The 20,317-nt window shown below is 31.1% G+C and overlaps 1 protein-coding gene across 2 annotated transcripts; it reads left to right on the top strand.

Annotated features, from left to right (window-relative positions):
- Positions 1–206: 206 nt before the first annotated feature.
- Positions 207–17,478, top strand: LOC145945635 (ATP-binding cassette sub-family C member 4). Of its 2 annotated transcripts, XM_083054692.1 has the most exons (18): positions 207–382; positions 7,809–7,981; positions 8,090–8,341; positions 8,448–8,688; positions 9,302–9,412; positions 9,533–9,667; positions 10,508–10,712; positions 11,083–11,305; positions 11,422–12,066; positions 12,514–13,019; positions 13,369–13,650; positions 13,894–14,123; positions 14,331–14,866; positions 15,115–15,345; positions 15,664–16,001; positions 16,362–16,607; positions 16,721–17,023; positions 17,293–17,478. In XM_083054692.1, exons 4-18 carry the CDS (start codon positions 8,615–8,617, stop codon positions 17,431–17,433), a joined length of 4,206 nt encoding a protein of 1,401 aa, XP_082910818.1. In that variant the 5' UTR covers positions 207–382; positions 7,809–7,981; positions 8,090–8,341; positions 8,448–8,614; the 3' UTR covers positions 17,434–17,478. The 2 variants fall into 2 exon arrangements, with proteins under 2 accessions (XP_082910818.1, XP_082910817.1); XM_083054691.1 differs by having other exon boundaries at positions 8,090–8,688.
- The last annotated feature ends 2,839 nt before the right edge of the window (positions 17,479–20,317 follow it).

The raw sequence follows: 20,317 nt of genomic DNA, 5'->3' as shown, positions 1-20,317 counted from the left end.
TTATTATCGAATCACGATTATTTTTATCTGAAAAATGTGGGACTTTACGATTTGAGATTAAAGCGGGAATCCCTCTCGAGGGTTCTCCCCCCTTTTAAATTCCCCATCTGCGATTCGACATCCCCTTCAACTCTTGGGCCGAGTGGTCGACGAAGGATTGCGTGTTACATGTAGCGAGAGAGCGTGACGCTCAATGCAGGCTCAGTGCCCGCGCAGACGTCGTCGTGGCCAGTTGTTTTTCTTCATGGTTATGTGCGTTTATATTCGTGCGTGTGTGAGTTGTGCACGGTGTGAATCCGTGTGGCAAAAGCGGAGCGAAGAATCCGGCCACGTGTGCGACGAACCGTCCTTTAAAAGCACAACAGCCCAAATCTTCGATTAGGTGAGGATCGAGCTTTCATATCACAGATCACAGAAGAAAGCTTGTCGTACAACATCTGCTGTTATGCTTGAGAGAATGACGCGGCAAATCATTCTTTCATTCGGTTCCCAATCCTCGCGGAGCTTGCCAAAAATAGTCATGTCATTTCTTGTTGTAGACGACGAGAAAGAGAGAGTAGGAGGCATTTTAATGATAGCTTTTGTAGTTTAACGGTATATATCTAGTTATAAATTTAATTTAAAAATAGCAATGATACAGTTCGGAACATTGTAACACGCTATATCGAAATAGTACGACCTTTATGATATTTTCAGTTTTTCAACGTGTAAATGTTCCTTTGTTTTTAGAGGGGCACTAATATATTGTTATCTTATATTTGTAAAAGGCGAGTCTGTGATAAGAAATACAGATGCGTTCATTCATCGTGTTTCCTGAATCGATATTTTGCCACGTGATATATATACCGAGATATATAATTCCTAACGTTTCTTTAAATAAATTATTTTTGTTTGCATTTTATTTCGGCGAATCTCTTAATGGGATTATATTATGATGCGAAAATAAATAGGAAGGAGTAAGTATATGTGAAATGTTATTGGCAATTCTCTATAACGTCTTGACCTTTCCTCACTTTTCGTTATTCCGGAGAGAAATAACATCTCCAGAAACTATTATACCTGAGAGAAAACGTGCGATTCTTGATATATGTACATTTTGATATATATATATATGTATATATATATATTTATATTTGTGGAATTCCGTGTAATTATAAATAATATATCCGTGTAACAATAATGTTTAATTAAAAAATTCTCCTCTTTGCTTGGATCAGGAAAGAAAAATAGTTATAAAATTACTATTAGTTATCACATTACTATTATACACATTATTACTGCTATTACTTATATTATTATTATTGCTAGAATACATATAACAAATATTATATGCGCCTGAAATACCCGGTGTATTAATTGCACTCGCTATTTGAACGTAACTGGTTTCTGCTAAACGCGTTTCGTTCTTTTTGCATTATACGTCACGGAAGGATTACATCATAAGTCATTTCGCGAATAACACTTATACGATATGTCGTCGTTCACCTAAGGTCTTAAAAATATCCGACACAATGTCCATGAGAATGAATGATACATGCCAAGTTTTTTTATAAACATATTTTGCTTTAAAGAGATTCTTGATTATTGATTTTCAGCTTTTATATATGATAAATTCGTATCAGAGATTTTTCATGCGACTCGTTAGTCAACGAAGCGTTTGGAAATGAAAAAATTTGATTGAAAAAATATATATATACGTTTATAAGAATAATTACACGCATGTATATTTGTAAAAAAAAGATAAATTATTTTTGTTTCGCAATTTAAAAATAAAATTTTTAAGCACGTTCTACATTGCACTCCTTTTTTCGAAAGGATTTAAGAAAACAAAAAGAAACTAGGAAGAGCAATGCTTGACAAGAGACTATGATAACAAAGCATTTTCTACGCAGATTACTGCACGCATCTGCTCGTAAATAAAGATTTATTTGCATGTAAATTTCCATCAATGCATACGTTACGCGAACGTGTGAATGTTTGTTTTTTTTGTCACAGACTCCTTTTGCTTTGCTCGAGTAAAAAAATAGAATTAAGGAAAATTAAGAAGAAAGAGAATAATTAATTTTTTCCACTTATTTATCTCTACATTCCTTATTTCTATATATATTTGAATGGAAAGGAAAATATGTTTTCAGATTTCCAAATAATATATTCGATGCCAGTGTATGTACATGCATATGCCTTTAACTTGACTTTGAAAGGCACGCATAGTTTTAATTCAGGATTCCTCTTGCTCTTGGTTACTCTTAAATATTGACTTTTGATCGTATACAAATCTGTTTATCATGTATAACGTGTGACGTTGTACGTGTTTCAACTACCTTCTCGTTTGTTATCCAACACGCTTTCCATGCTTTAATTCTTGGTACTTGGATTTTCTTGAGATTCTCAGACAAGAAAAGTCATTCTTGAATCTGCAAATGCCTTAAAAATATTCCAAAAATGTAGATCTCACAAAAAGAAAAATTCCAATTTAACAAATCTTGGAATTGAAAAAAAAAAAAATTTATTTGTACGTATATATTTCTTGATTTTTTAAAATAAAAATTCTTCGTAATTCTATTTTTTCTCATATTGCATTTTCACCTACAATTTCTTTAAAAAAACTTAGTTGAACATTATTTTATCCGGAGCAAATATCTGCGTTTAAACAGCATTTTCTTATTAAATGCTCAGATCAGCGGGAGAGGTAAGTTTCTGAAAAATTCTATATTCTGACAAAATAAGTTGGGAAATATGTGTTTTTTTTTTCGGAATTAAAAAAGTCGCGATGCATTTTAACTGCTTTACAGAGTCGCTCGCTCGTTCAGTCGCGTCAAGTGAGTCATGATCAGGCTGAGTTTCAATAAAGATACGTATCACGCGTTCCAGAACAATTGACCTGGTGTCTTCCGACCAACTCGAATTGCAATGAATTATTGTTGTAATACGTCAAACATTTAATCGTTTCTTAATAGTAATTTCTTATAACATGCGAACGAGGCCACCACGATATATTTAGATTTATTTTATACAAAAGATATCTAATTTTTTGATAATGTATCAATTAAGATATCTCTCGAGTATTAATAAAATTATCTTTAAATAGTAAGACGGAGACAATTTTTTGCCAATTTGTTGAAATTATATTTAAATCGTTGTATAGAGATTAATTGATATCAATATTTTATTTATAATATCTTAATTTAATTGTAGCTCATTAATAATTCACATGTAGTATATAATAAATTTTAATAATTATAATATTTATTTCTATTATTTATTTTAAAGTGTGAAAATAATTTGATTATTTTTGAGGAACTACTATAACTTTCATAGAACTAAAATTTAAGTTTATGATACCTTTAAATATCTTTATACTTGATATCTTGATATCGAAGTTATGTAGACTATCAATTATATATTTATATTTGTCATCTCAGAAGTATTAGATAACATATATTCACAGGATGAGCGATTAATTCGAGTGTTGAAATATTTTTTGTTAACTTGAAAAGGAAACATAAGGGAACATATGCTCTGTGTATTCAATAATTCAGATTTATAATAATTAATATCATTCTTGATACGTGACTTTTTAGTTGTGAATGAATTTGCGAATTTACATGGACTTTGTGCTTGCTGTTGCTTACGGCTTTGTCATCTGTACAATTCCGTGTATTACATGACTCTATATTAAGAAAAACTGCCGTATTATATAACTTTGCTATTATACTTCACGCGTGGCAATTATTCCTTCTTTTGACCATTAATCGCCAACATATGTGTGTATGTCGCTATATCAAGTTGTTATTTAATCTCTCATTTGCTTGAGCAGGGTCAAATTAAACTAATGCTTGTTTCTAAATTAATTTCGGCTAAATTAATTAATTAATTAATTAATTATGTGCATATATGACACATGAGATGACTGAAGATAAGATAATTATATTATATTATTATATAATATATTATATATATTATATTATATTAATATTATAATCCTAAGACATCGCTAATATATTATTCTATAACATCTCTGAAAATAGAAATCATAATTAATTATACATATCTGATTTTTTTATTTTTACGTAAAATTATCATTTAGGCATATAACTAATATCCTATTAAATTTTTCGAGGTGTTTTTCATTTTTCGATTTGAAATATTTATAAAGAGAAAGTGATAAATAAATATATATATGATATATTTAATTATAATTATACAATTGTATATAATAATATTGTGATTTACGATAAAAGCAACGAGTGAATTTTTCTGATACCTAGAATGTATGTATCTATAAAGATAAGTTTGCCGCTTAACGTTTCAATATGCAGCTGAAAAAGGCAACTAATTATCATCCTGCATTATTCATGATCGACGCAGAGGATGATGATCTTATCAGACTATTAAATATCTTCTAGGAAACCTTTGGAACCTTGCCACATGTGTTAATCTGATTATTCTGATTTGCATTATCACGTAACTTGCACCAATGTGTCGTAACATTTTTGTGCGTTTAAGAAAACAACAAACTGAATTCTTTGTATAATTGTTTGCATCTGTTTGTCAATATATATCATAATGTATTATTTAAAATATTACATATATACAAAATAACTTCATTTCTTGCCGTTTGTTATGCAATCTTATATTGCAGAAGATTCTTATCGAGAGAAAATATTTGTAAATATCATCATGATTTCGAAATATGTCGTAAGAAATATTGTAAGCATATAAAACAGATAATCTAAAATAATTTCTGTTACGGCAGACCTTGCACTTGTTTCTTCGATTATCCTTACGAAAATCATATTTTTCAATACATGTAGCGTTTCCTAAATATATATTGACCAAACACTGAAGCAACTGATTGTTTGGTTGTTGTATTAAACGAAAAAATTTCGTAAAAATTGCAAATAATAAAATATATATATTTACATTTAATAAATTAATTAATAAATAGAAATTAATGTAATGTACAAGAGAGTGTAAAGAAGTGTTAATTTTATCTTAATTAATATTACATTAAAATAAAATGAATATATTTTTAATGATAATAAAATATAATATTAATTACATATGATTGATATGATGAATACGCGAATAAATTAATAAAATAAATGACGAGATATGAATCATAATACAAAATCAGATATTTTCAAGTTTGGAAACACTTTTCTAGAGATTTGCATATATAATTTTGCTGCAAATATAATTACTTCATGATAAAGCCACGTGTAAAGTCTTATCACTTTCGCTATCATTCATATGACTCATATTCTGAAAAACATATAACGATAACGTGTGATATTTAGACACGCAATATTGCCAGAACGAGATGTTTCGTTAATTATTCTTTTTAGAAAGTTTATAGAATAAATTTAAAAACAATGGAAAGATTTTAGAGAGCAAATCTTATGCCATAAATTATATAAATCTATGAACACATCTCACAATCAGCATCATACATAATTACAGCACTCATATAATTAGTTTAGCTGCATATCTGCTTTATATATTTTATATCGTATTTTATAGTATACGTTATAGTATATTTATATATATACTTTTTAGTACATTACATGTATATATTTCACACAGATATATTTTTCCGTTATTATAACTGTTTTTGCCAATATTGAAACGATCGTTACTTCTTCTTTTATTTTCGGCTTAGTTTGATCTTTACACAACAAATTTTACAAGCAGGGTCGGATCTAGCTAGACACTCTAAGAACGCTTAGATATAAAAATCTACAGATATACTCAAGACCCCCTAAACCGATCCTGAGTCTAAAATAGTTCGCAGAACTTTACATTGGAAGAACCCAAAATGATGGATAAAAAAAACACACTCAGACTGATTTCCTCTCTCATAAAACCTTGAATATCTCTACATTATAGCCGTAATTATTATCTGGCAAAAAAAAGCGGAAATCTCTGCGTACACAAACCATAAAAATTCGTATATTATTTTTCGATAAACAATTTAATCTTGCAATAATGAGAATTTTTAGTAGTTTCTTGATTTTTTTCATGTTGTATGTAAAAAAACATTTTAAGGAGTAATTTATTTGAAATAAGAAGTTATTTATTTATTTGAAATAGAAATTCGAAATGAGGACCTTTTGACATAATAGATTTTTAAATAATGAAGTTAATTCTGAGAGATTATTTTTAACTATGAAGAGAAGTAGTTGAAAAAGCATTAATTCGTGAAGATAATAAAACGCGAACGCGATAGTTTATCTATTCTATAAGGATTTTATTAATGCCGCTTTTTTGCGTCATTATTAGCTTATGTGTAGTCAATGACCGATAAACTTTGTATTTTCCACATTCGTCAAAGTTTATGGATTTTCTCCCATTAAGTATCAATGTCTAGTAAAATGTTAATTAAAAATTTACTTTTTTAGTCTTGTATAAGGAAAAGTTAACTACATAAATCTCTCTCTCTCGAAGAGTTTTGATAATGACGCTTTCATATAGTTTTCGAACGCAAGATGTTTGATTGAAAATATTAAATAATTATTAATAGTTCTGATTTAATGACATATAAATTATTGTATTTATTAACTTTAATCTTTTAATTTAATATCACAAGCTAGCGCGTTAAGTATAGTGCGCAGATTGTTCTTTCTTGTTAAAATTGTTTATTTAGTATGTTTCGGTTTCCTAATTTTGAACCATCGCCAGTAACTGTCAAATATATAAAAAATAAATCTTGTAAAGCGTAAATTATCAATTCAAATTCATATAAAGATAATTATAATACAACATATCGATTAAAATTTGCAAATAACGATGCATATATAATAATTAAATTAATTGTGCGTCTTTCCATGATTCTCAATAACATCTTCGATAGACAAACGTCTTCCTTCAGTTCGAGTCGTAAAGGAAGATTCTATTGCATTCTGATTAATTGGAAACATCGCAAATGTCTAACTTTTTAACGATTAATCGCGTGAATTAAAGATATGCGTACGATGTTAGATAATTATATTATGAACAGAAATTATAATTAAGAAGCTACTCATTCCATCGTACAGTACTGCAAGTTATAGGAAACGAGACGCAACTGTCAGATATTTAAACTAAATTACTTCACTAATTGTTGCGTGACATTGTGGTTGAATAAACAAACATTTTTAAGAGTGTTTATGTTATATAAAGATGACATAACTATCTTCCGTCAAGTTTAAATACGTGATAAATTCTTTATCATCGTGAGATATGCTTTACAAGATTTATTTGATCTGTATTTGACAGTTGCTGAAAATGGCTTGAAATTAGGATTAAAACATACTAAATAAATAATTTTAACAAGAAAAAAGCAATTCGCGCACTGCTTACCGCGTTAGGCTTTTAATTAGCTATTTAGTTGTGACTATTTAGAGCTATTTAATATCCCAAGCCTTCTACTTCACTCTATTGATTTTACTTTTAACTTAAACTTTGCAATCTATAATTGTTCTAATTTGTAATCTCTCAATTTATAATTTTGCGATATTTTCTAATTTAAAATTTTAAATCTTATTTACAAGTTTTGTTTAAATTTTTAATTTTAATTTTCTCAGTTTTGTGTACCTATATGTCAAGCATAAAAACAAAATTCTTTATCAAACGTTCGATCGCAAACTCATCAAACAATCGTGCATCTCAATTGTACTTCATTACTTGTACGATAAATACGAATTATAGCTGCGATTGCATGACCTTCCATGCTATTTGAGAAATGACACAGCAGGCAAACAAATCGCGTGTAGCTAGATAAGGCGGAGAGAGTGCAGGCGAATGATACAAACTTCTTCTTTAAACAGATAGACACACTCGAAGAGTCCACATTTGAACGCTGGACCGACAAGTCGATCGTTCGGGTTTCCTTAGAGCTTGATTCGGTACACATTACAATCGACTGGTGCGTCCATTTTTTCTACTACGACGGCGATTGGCGAATTAAAAAAAAAAAGCAAAAACAAACGTAAAAATATTAGTAAGTTGAAATATCTTCAAAATTTTATCAGCTGAAAATTATTAGCAAAAATAAATTATTATCTAAATAATCGATGTACATTTTTAATTATTATTTAAAAATTGTTAGAGAAAATCACACTGAGACATCTCGAGAATCTCAAAAAGGCACTTGAAGGCACTTAAATATCAAGTGATGACAGATAATCTAGTAGCTGATATCTTACTTTTACAAGAAAATCATCGAGGATTCGTAAAATAAATAAATCGGCACGATTAATCGTAGGAACTGATGATATCTGGAAAAGAAGCTACAAGATACGCAAAGTGTTAATTCCAATGTGACTACAATCGCGCGAAGAGATCGCGACTGATAATCTTGGTATCAACAAGTGTTAATTTTCATATATCTTCAGTTTATTATCGCAAGATTTCTAATGATAATTGAAGAGAGCATATTAATACCGCAAATTTTTTTTACTAAAAAGGAGGAAAAAAGTGTTCTCCATCGCGAAAGAGAATTCAAACGTCAAATAAAATAAGTGACACGTGTATATGATAATTGCCGTGTTAGCTAACTCGATATAGCTTGATCGTTTCATCGTGCTGATTCAAGTGGTGATTCGCGGCGAGTTAATGCCGCTGGTAAGGACTGATGGATTCAACGAAAACCAAATCGAAACCGAATCCAAGGGAAAAGGCGAACATTGTTTCGATATTGCTATGGTGGTAAGTCGTGCAGTTTCTCGAATAAATCGAACTTTATCAGGCTTTTCATGAGAATCCACGGAGTTTAGAGCTATTCAAGGAGTGCTCGCGGAGATAGTTAAATATAAATACGTTTAAATATTTAGAGATTGAAATATATTTGATGTGTTTGGATATCTGTACATTTGTACATTTAAATATTTGCATATTTAATATCTGTATACTAATATTTATGCTTTAATGTTAAGGTAAAATATTTCCATTAAGGTAAATTGTTAATTGCATTTATTATATATTAAGATGAATCATTTAGAATGATGTTTCGAAATAATGCACAATGTGCGATACATACTATGTAGCACGTAAGATTGCTTTTTGCGTCAAATTACATCTTATCTTGTCACGCGAATTTATTTTGTATTTGAGAATGACATTGCATTTGTCGAAACAACATGACAGAGATAGATTGTCATGCCAGTCAGACATGTTTCTCTTTTTATAATCCTTTTAAGTTCAATCTTGATTCTTTTGACTTTTTGCCATTTATTCTCATGATCATCGTTTATAATTTAGCATGCAATTTTCGCTATAATAATTTAATTAAATTCGTTTCTCTCTTTCATTGAATTATCAGGTGGACCATCAGTTTATTCAAGACAGGATACAGAAAAGTTCTAGAAACAGAGGACTTATTTGATCCTTTGAAAGTTGACGAATCGAGTCTACTCGGAAATCGATTAGAAAAGTAAGTATCGGGATCTATCTTGCAGGAAAGAGAAGAAAAGATTTTGATGATCTTTTTTTTATACTCCTTCATTAAGACTCAATAATAATAATAATACGTAGGATATTAATGTGCTTTTAGACGATGGAAAATCGAATTGGAAAATTCGAAGAAATGGAAACGAAATCCGAGTTTGCTGAAGACCATTTTTCGCACATTTTTGTGGGAGTACTTCGTGCTTGGAATGATAACTATACTCAACGAGTTTGTGATAAGGTATTACACAAATGATTTTAGTAGAATTTAGCAAATGACGCATTTGACCTAATTAATAATTTATTAATAATTAAAAACCATTTTTTAAGAGATAAAGTTAACGATAATAATTTGATAGCTTCAAGGTTAACTCTTTATACGTAGAAAATTAGAAGAGATTTAGATAAAATGATAAAGCTTCAAGCGACAGAAAAGATACTTAAAGATGTTTAAAAGATTTAGGACATAAGATATTTTAAACGCACGTGTGTTTCCACATCACGATAATGTATCGAAATAGAGTATAATAAAATTATCACACACGTTAATAATTATTACAATTAATTAAACCGTGTAATCTGGAACAAAATAGAGTAATATTGTTCTCTAATATTATACAGAGTGTTTCAGAAATAGATCGCCAAACTTTAAGAGCATATTCTACTCACTATAAGGATGAAAAAAAGTTATATAATCATCTTCCACATCAATGCATGTGAGATGCGGAAGAAAATCATTTCCAGCAATTTCTTTAATGAAATATTCTTCTACAAAAATTATAAACACTTTTATTTAAAATCAAAGTTTTAAATAAAAGTGTTTATAATTTTTTAAAATAAAAAGTGTTTTTTTTTCATCCTTATGGTGAGTAGAATATGCTCTGAAAGTTTGGCGATCTATTTCTGAAACGCTCTGTAATAACAAAATAAAATTTAAAAAGTACGTAAAAATTTATTTCTGGTTTGTCGACAGTTTTGCCTATATACAGAAGCCGCGGCGCTATCAAATAGCTCCGGTATTTTTTCATTACCCCGAAAAACAAATAGCAGATTCTAAAAGATTAACGTGCGAAATTCACAGGTTGGGCACGCCGTTGCTACTGGGCGGTCTCTTACGCTACTTCCGGAAGGACTCGGTTGAAACGTACGAAAATGCTCTATGGTACGCAGCTGGAATATGCATAGCGAGCGGCATAAACGTGATATCCGGCAATCAATCCATTTTCGGTGCTTTTCATGTCGGCGCTAAAGTCCGTGTGGCCGTCTGCTCTGTGGTGTACAGAAAGGTCGGTTATTTATTTCGTTTATTTATTTAGAATTTAGAAGATCTGTCTGAAAATGTATGTTTAGAAATTGAAAATTAGATACGAAATCATATCTAAACCGGGTCTTGGAAACAACGCTTTCTTCACTTCATTCCTGTCTTTATTGATTCTATGAAAAAATGAAGGAAAGTAAGCAAAATACAATAAAAAGAAGAGAAGGCGGAAAAATTGTAACTTGGGGAATATAAAGACAAAAAAAAAAAGAAATTTAATTTTGACAGTAATGTCACAGACCAGAACTTTAATATTCATTTATTTGATATGTAAAGTAGCGTAAAATCAACGTGTTAATGTTTGAATTATTTAACAATGATTTACATTTACCTCGCAGGCTTTGCGTCTGAGCAAGACTGCGCTGGGCGAGACGGCACCGGGAAAAATAGTCAATCTGGTAGCCAACGATGTCAATAGATTCGATCTTGTGTCCATCTTTATCCATTACATGTGGTCGGCGCCTTTGTCAGCTCTGATCGTGGCTTACATTTTATACCAGGAGGTCGGCTATGCCGGTCTCATCGGTATCGCCGCTATCTTCGTGGTTGTGCCGCTTCAATGTGAGTTTCTCGTCCGATCATAATTGACTAAATCGTGTAAAAAATAATTTTAAATCTGCTAAATCCTTTAAAATCCTTTTTTAACAAGTTCTTTATTTATTCTCGCGATATTTTAGCTTACACCGGTAAGCTATCATCCAAGTTCCGGCTTCAGACGGCCATCAAGACGGACGAGCGAGTTCGGCTGATGGACGAGATCATTTCCGGGGTTCAGGTGATCAAGATGTACGCGTGGGAGAAGCCGTTTTGCGCGATGGTCGAGCTAGCGCGCAAACTCGAGCTACGAGTGGTCACCAAGAGCTCGTACATCCGTGGCATCTACATGACCTTCAATCTCTTCACAACCCGGATGGCGCTCTACTGCACTCTCGTCACCATGCTCATGTTCGGCAACGAGTTCACCGTCGACAAGGTCTTCGTCGTTTCAGCCTACTTCAACGTTCTTGCGCAGACTATGACTGGCATGTTTGTGCGCGGCTTCGCCGAGCTGGCCGAGTGCATGGTAGCTATACGCAGGCTTAAGAGTTTCCTCATGTTCGACGAGTTCCAGGGCACCAACATCTCTAAAACGTCCTCCGACTACTCTAGCCTCTGCTCAGATTACAAGCAGACTGCAGACCGCAAGCAGGATCTGCCTTTCATCGATGATGATGTCGCGGAGGATTATCAGAACTTAGATGAAAATAATGATTACAAAAAACAGAATGGATTAATGATTGTCGCCAGCGATTTGCTAAAGAATACTGTCGATCTTATTGAGGGTGAGTTTGCGAAATCAGACGTTTCGTTGATGTATTTCTCGCGGATTATAAGAAAGATAATAATATAAAGAAATAGAAAATTATAATTTCACAAATAATACTGATACCTTATTTAATAATATATGTATGATTTTCCGTTCTTGATAATATTATAGATGTTATATCTTTTTAAAATTTTCTAATTTTCTGGACGAGACATTTTTTTAAAACATTTCGTACATTGCGAAGCTTTTTAGAGTGAGTAATATTGAGAAGATTTAAAATTCAAAAAACATAAGAAAGAATAAAAATCACATATCATATTTTTTAAATATATATTTTAGACTAAAGAATTTAATTTCAACAGAAAAGTTACATCTAAATAAAATTTCAAAAGACAGAATTTTTTATAATATTTACTCCCATCGAGAAAATCTGCAATACAGAACAAAGTTTTATTATTTACAGAAAAGAAGCGATTATCCTCGTACAACGACGAGAACTGTGCCATCAACATGATCAACGTAACTGCCAAGTGGGAGGCTAAACAGTCGCAAAATACCTTGGAGGACTTAAATCTAGAGATAGAGAAGGGCAAGCTGTATGCTGTAGTCGGCATGGTGGGCAGCGGCAAGAGCTCCCTTCTGTCCGCGATCCTGGGTGAGATCACCCTAACGGAAGGTCAAATCAAAGTCAACGGCAATATCAGTTATGCCGGTCAAGAAGCCTGGGTATTCGGTGCCACCGTTCGACGAAACATACTCTTTGGCCAGCCTTACGAACGTCATCGATACCAGAAGGTAATTAAAGCTTGTGCCCTACTACGTGACTTCAAGCAGTTTCCGCAGGGTGACCAGACCATCGTGGGCGAACGTGGCAGCTCACTATCTGGTGGGCAGAAGGCCAGGATCAATCTGGCCAGAGCCCTGTACAGACAGTCGGACGTCTACCTATTGGATGATCCCTTGAGCGCGGTGAGCAACTTTCAAAAGAGTTAATTTGTTCTTTTCACATGTATTTTATTCTATTTATATAATAATATAATTATACAGAATGATTATAGAATTCATAGCAAGTGTGGACTTATTATGACTTCTTCTTTTAATTCTATAAATCTTAAAATCGATTTAATAAGTAATAACAAAAATAACAATAATAATAACACAATATTTGGTTTTTTCTGATTAATTTCTGAAATTTCTCTTCTTCATTCTTTCTTCTTGAAATAGATTTAATAAATTAAGGGAATAAAGCTCACAGACAAAATTAATTAAAATTTGAATTTTGATAATTTAAGGAATTTTTCACCTGATAAAATTCTAGGTCGATGCACACGTTAGCAAACATCTGTTTCAAGAGTGCATTCAAAGATACCTAGCTGGGAAGACGAGGATCTTGGCGACGCATCAATTGCAATATATAAAGGGAGTGGACGCCATTATATTACTCGAACAAGGAAGAATAAAGTACTTTTCGCATTATCAAGATTTATTGGAGTATCGACCCGAGTACGGAGTACTCTTGGCAGAAGAGAATGAGATCGATGGTTCGTCTTTAGAAAAGAGCATGAACATAAGGCGAAAGTTTTCCACCGTGAGTAACAGAGTAAGTAAAAATATAAATATTCATAACATTATGAAGATATGAGGTAGAGTAATTTCTTTTATAAAACATGTAATTTTAATTCTTTCTAAACTTGAAGTTAAGACAGTTTAAAAATATATATAATTTTTTACAGTTTTTGAGGTTTAATGTTTCCATGTTGTATTGTATGTTATTTAATAATAAATAATATTTAAACAAAGAAAGGAAATGTGTTGCTTATATAACGAAATATTTATTCGACAGAGTCGTACTCCGGAAGCAAGCAGCGGCGGTACAGATGACGAAGAAGAAGACGAAGATGAAGAGCAGTTAAACAACGGTCTCGAGGGAACGTCACGTGGTATAGTTAAAGGCCCTATATTTATCAAATTCTTCCAAACTGGTGCCAATTTATACATGGCCTTCATTGTTCTATTGCTATTCATCATCACGCAATTTGTTGTCAGTCTCAACGACTATTACGTGCCTTTCTTGTAAGTATCTAATTAAAAAGAATCAATTATTTTAACATATTATATTTCTCTTTGCTTAATTTTTCATAAAATATTTCTTGATTTTCTGAAATGTATAGATCACCTAATGCATATCTATTAGTTCTTTACATACATATTTAATATAAATTTTCTTTAACATTAAGCAAATATATTTTTTTATTAATTCTTTTAATTTATTTCTGTCAGAGTCAATATTGTGGAAATGCAAAAATATCTAGCCAAGCTTCACAGCTTGAATCAAACGGATAACACTTACGAGAATATAACGACAAATCATACCGATATTCTCTCTGATGAAGAGGAGGATATGTCGACTATGATGAATTACATCTACATCTACACAGGCATCGTGCTAGGCATTTTCGTTATTGGTATCATCAGATCGCTGGTCTTTTACAAGACGTGCATGACTTGCTGCCAGCGTCTGCACGACATGATGTTTAGCGCATTAATTCGCACGGGAATGCGATTCTTTGACACTAATCCTAGCGGTAGAATCTTAAACCGGTTCTCCAAGGACATGGGTACTATCGATGAGTTGTTACCCAAGGCGTGCCTGGATGCCGGACAGATGAACATGGTGATGGTCGGCTCGCTGATAGTCACCTGCATAGTCAATCCCATCTGCTTGGGACCCATCGTGTTCATCGGCATAATATTCTACTGGATCCGTAAGGTTTATCTCAAGACTAGCAAAAACGTCAAGCGGTTGGAAGGAATGGGTATGTTTGCTCTCTCTTTTTCTCTCTCTTTCTGTTTAGCTACTAAAAAAAACTTTTCAATTATATAAGAATCAAAATCTTTTTCATTATGAATCTTTAGAACGAAATGCTTTCAAAACACTTTTCTCGTTTGGTCATTTTAAAATTTGAATATCTTTTACTTTATTATAAAATTTACTCATTTTTAATTTATAAATTTATTTTTCGATGCGCTTTTTGTGACCGTGGGATGTTCTTTTACGTTTCAGCACGCTCGCCAGTATTTACTCATCTAAATGCCACATTGAACGGTTTGACAACTATCAGAGCGTACTGCGCTCAAGATATACTCAAGCAAGAATTCGACAAGTTGCAGGATGTACACACGTCTACAGTTTACATGTATATCGTGACTAGCACGGCGTTCGGATTCACTCTGGATGTATTCTGTTTCATTTTCATTTCGCTCCTCACCTTCAGCTTTTTGCTATTCAATCAATGTAAGCAATTTTCCTTACTCAATCTCTGAAATTCATCTTTAAACATACGGCTCTTTTTTATAAAACTTTGATTTATATATATAATTTTATTTTAGAGAATTATCTTTATTTTAGAAATTTTCAATAATTCTTTTATTATCTTAAAAGAATTATTTAATTTATCCAAGAATCATTCTATTCATCTTATCTATAACAAAATTTTTATCTCGTAAATAAAACATTGATCGTTGAGGAGTCAAAGTATGCATCTCTATTTATTACAAACAGGCAAAGATGGATTAGTAGAATTAAAGGAAATATTGTACATATATATTTCAGCATTTTCCGGTGGCGAAGTTGGTTTGGCTATCACTCAGGTAATGGGAATGACCGGGATAATTCAGTGGGGAATGCGGCAGAGCGCCGAGGTGGCGAATCAGATGATGGCGGTGGAACGTGTGCTCGAATACATCCAGCTTGCGGCAGAACCGAATTTGAGAGATAGAGGGACATACCTGAAGAAAAAAGATAAGGAGAATCTGGCATTGCCGAACAATGCACCCAAAGGTTGGCCCGCAGACGGTTGCGTCGTATTCAAGAATATTTACATGCGTTACGCGGATGAGGAACCACCTGTTCTTAAGGGCTTGAATATAACAATCTATTCCGGAGAGAAGGTACGAGAATTTTATGGAAAATTGTCGTGATAATAAGACAGATTTAACAATTTAGAGATTTTGCAAGAGATAGATGATTGAAAGAAATTTATTCCGAAAAGTTTAGTTCTAATTCTCGAAGAATTTAAAATGTTGAAAAGATTTTCTATGAGAAAAACTCTGCAAAAGAAAAATAATAACTAAATAGGAAAAAACACTTCTTTTTGAGAAGCTGCAATTTTAATCTTCAAAAAATTTTCTAATTTCTTCTTAATCCTCCTAAATTTTCAATTATTTTAACGAAATAAAAAATAAATATGAAAATAATTTATAAAAATAATTAAAAATAATTAAGATGTTTTAAAAATAATTATCGCGTAGGTTGGCATCGTGGGAAGGACAGGTGCTGGAAAATCATCATTGATAGCAGCTCTGTTTCGATTGGCGAAAGTGGAAGGAATCATTGAGATCGATGGAATAAACACGGGTTCAATCGCCTTGGAGGATTTGCGACGTAAAATATCCATCATCCCTCAAGATCCTGTATTATTCTCAGGTACTTTGAGACGTAATCTGGATCCTTTCGACGAATTTCCCGACAAGGATTTGTGGGAAGCGCTCGAAGAGGTTCGTCGACCAACAGTTTTAACTTGAATGCGATTAATCAAGATCATAATGTTATATAACATTCAATGTTTTAGTATATTTTAAGATCCTATATATTTTCATATATATTTCAGGTTGAGTTGAAAGACGCGGTCGGGATTAACGGGAATGGTTTAGACAGTCGCGTGTTTGACAGAGGCAGCAATTACAGTGTCGGTCAAAGGCAATTGGTATGCTTAGCGCGAGCCATTCTGAGAAACAATCGTATATTGATGCTGGATGAGGCGACTGCGAACGTTGATCCGCACACCGACGCTCTGATCCAGAGCACCATCAGGAAAAAGTTTGCGACCTGTACTATGCTCACAGTGGCGCATCGATTAAACACCATAATGGACAGCGATAAGGTTCTGGTGATGGATAAGGGTCGTATGGCTGTAAGTATGACTTATCCCTTAAAAAAAATAATGCATTTGTTCAATTTCTTTCTTTTCGAAATCTCAGAACACGAGGTGTCTATATTTAAAAATAATAAAAATGTTTATCATATTCGCTTTCTTATGCAGCGCGAAATAAAAATGTATCTAGCTATTCATCAGTCATCATATTTATTTAAAAATATTAATAACGCAATGTGATTTATTCTCTAATAGAAATGAAAGATGGATATATGTATAAAATTATAATTTGGTAACTTTTTTTACAGGAATACGATCACCCTCATATATTATTGCAAAACGGTTATAGTCAATTCACTTCGTTGGTAAGAGAAACCGGTCCAGGTATGTACGACCAACTCGTCAAGGTGGCTAAGCAATCGTACTTAAATAAATATAGGGAAACATGACGAAGCATTGGTGGATTTTTTGAAAATAAATCTTCGTTAATTGAATTTCTTTTCGAATTTCCGCTTTTTACACTCAATCGAGGTAAAAGCATATGTCGTTTAATATCTATATGATATAACTGTAAACTCTCTGTAAAACAGAAAGAACAGAAAGAGTATACATGTTACATATAAAGCAGACATACGTCGTTGTTCTTGTATCTGCAAGTATAGACGAGTTTCACTATTATTTCTACAAGCTTAAAAGAGTACATTGTTGTATCTCTTTTTTCGGAACATTTTTATATAGACACAATACTTCTCCTAAGTATTATAATGCGCAATGTTAACGCGAATCTAGAACGTTTACAGAGATTCATATTTTTATATGTCATATATATGTATTTAATAATATCGTTTTGTTAAATTATTCTCGTCGTTTAATGCCAAGTTCTTCCACATAATAAGTCACAGTACTATTATATTTTTCTATTCTAATTGTAAGCTTTAACTTGTTTTTAAAAATCATAAATATTTCTAAATCTTTTATGAAGTGAGCCTACATCAACTGAAGATTAATTGAATCAACGAGATTAAGCAAAGTTTTTTCTAAAAACAGAGTTACATAAGATAATATTTACACACTGTAAACATTTGATCGCTATCTCAACATTCAGTACACGTGTACTTCGAATCGTAAGAAATCTTGTTTGAAAATTGAAATTGCAATATAATATCGAGCTTAACAATTTAAATAAATTAATTTTATAGAAGTTATAATAAATTAGATTGATCGAAAATAGCTAATAATGACTGAATGACATATATATATATAACTTCAAAATTATATCAATTTCGCTCTTAATTTATGATCTATCCTCAACAAAAGTGGCATAGCGACTTTAAAGATTTATAGTTCACGGTGTCGCGAATATATATAATTATATAATTGACGCACGAATAAATATTCCGAATTAAACTCAGATACTTAATGAATCAATATACTTCATTTTTGTACTTGTTAATGTTAAAAATTTATAATCATACGCAATTTTGATTATATCACATTTGTAAAGGCAGAAAAGAGAGCTCAATATTTTTGTAAACTGCATTTGCTGATGCAATCTACATTGTTATGATGAAAGTATCGATATAATATTAGTAAGTATTGAAGAAAGTCTACGTAAGTAATATATAATATATTATATTGCTATATTATATTATATGTAACAGATGTTATATTATTAACATTGTAATAATATATATTATATATAAATAATTTATATATAAAAATATAAATATAATATATTTTTGATATTTATATATTTATTTTACGAAATTATTAGAAAAATATTCATTAACATATATATTTGTACTCATAACTGATTTTTTGCATATTCAATGAGCTCAGGCTCAGGTTTGAGTGATTTTTACAAATTACTTCATTGTTAATATCTCATACTCGAAACCTTTCCATCTTCTTGCACGATTATTTATACAAATTCTCCTGCGCTGTGTTATAAAGTATATGTTAAATAAATAAATATATAATATAATTGTACAGTAAATTGTTAAATAGTAATTAAGTAAGTAGTAATTAGTACAGTAATTATAAGCTTTATACGATAAGTATATTATGCATATAAAATATTGTATATAAATAAACCAAATAAATAAACCAAAGTACAACAAAATATGTAAGAAATGCAGAAAAAATATTGCAGTAATTTATTTTTTATCACACCGTATTCTCTTTATGTAATATTATATAATAAATTGTATAAAAAAGTGTTTAATAATGTCAAAAGAGCGTTACATAAAGAAGCTTTATTTTATTGTTCTATTATTTACTATTCTATTGTGTTCTTTCTATTGTTCAAATTTGTCTATACAAAGAAATACAATCAATTAATGCAAAGAAATCAATTATGAGAATGAAAAATTATTTAAACTTATATATTTTTCTTGCAAAAGTTAAAATATAAAAAAATATTGCAAAAAATATAAAAGTCATAAAAATTTAATCCAAAAACACTTTTGGTTTAAAAAAATATCTTTTATAGAAATCAGCTTTAGAAAAAAAAGAAATATACACGTGTTACATGGTAATGTTTATATAACGGTGACAATTTCTTATACATGAGCATCGTTATCAATGATACCTGAAGATAATGTTAAAAGCAGCTATCAATGGCAGTGTTCAGCAGAACAAATTGCTTAGTAGCAATCGAATAATTAGCTCTTACTTTTAGAACCTTTACTTCTAAAACAAATTAATACATAGAGTGTTGATAAGACGACAACTCACCAGTTGTTCTGCTGAACGCGGCCAATAATTTTAGTAAAGGGTTGACGTTCGAAAAGTAAGTCTCGAAGACCAGTGAAGAAAGAAAACAAATGAGCTGGGATTATTCCAATCGTTTAATATCTTATTTGGGCAAGAATATATGTAAATTGATTAAAAAATTAACTCCAGCTCGATTATTTAAAAATCTCATATTACCTATATGTGTCATATTTAAAAAATTATATTATTAAAGCAAATGAGCTGGGATTATTTCTTACTAAACTGCATAGTAAAATTAATCAAACATATTTAATATTTTATTGTAATAGATATTATTATTGTGATAAATATTAATCAGAGGAATTTTCATAAAATTCTTTCCATATCATATTGTCCCACGATTATCATGATTTTCAGGGTAAATTTTAAGATAAAATTCTCTGTGTTTATTACTTACAAAATATTATTATTTTAATTATAATAATATGTTGTAGATATGTAAATAATATACGAGTATGTTATAATATATTCTTTTAATATAAACTTATTTGTCCACGATTAATATTTTTTGAAAAAATCAGCTCATAACTGTCAAAAATATTAATCCTATTTAAAATA

This window comes from Prenolepis imparis, unplaced genomic scaffold, assembly GCF_030444845.1.
Source record: "Prenolepis imparis isolate NDT839.2.m4 unplaced genomic scaffold, iyPreImpa1.0 SCAF_14, whole genome shotgun sequence".
Lineage (NCBI taxonomy): Eukaryota > Metazoa > Arthropoda > Insecta > Hymenoptera > Formicidae > Prenolepis > Prenolepis imparis.
The sequence above is the reverse complement of the archived record's forward strand: the minus strand, read 5'-3'. Positions and strand labels throughout refer to the sequence as shown.

Bases quoted from the DNA above. Each gene is read 5' to 3' on its own strand.
- LOC145945635 (XM_083054692.1), top strand. From the start codon at position 8,615: ATGGATTCAACGAAAACCAAATCGAAACCGAATCCAAGGGAAAAGGCG. The intron at 8,689-9,301 runs GTAAGTCGTGCA...TTGAATTATCAG, and splicing joins GTTTCGATATTGCTATGGTG to GTGGACCATCAGTTTATTCA. The intron at 13,020-13,368 runs GTGAGCAACTTT...ATAAAATTCTAG, and splicing joins TGGATGATCCCTTGAGCGCG to GTCGATGCACACGTTAGCAA.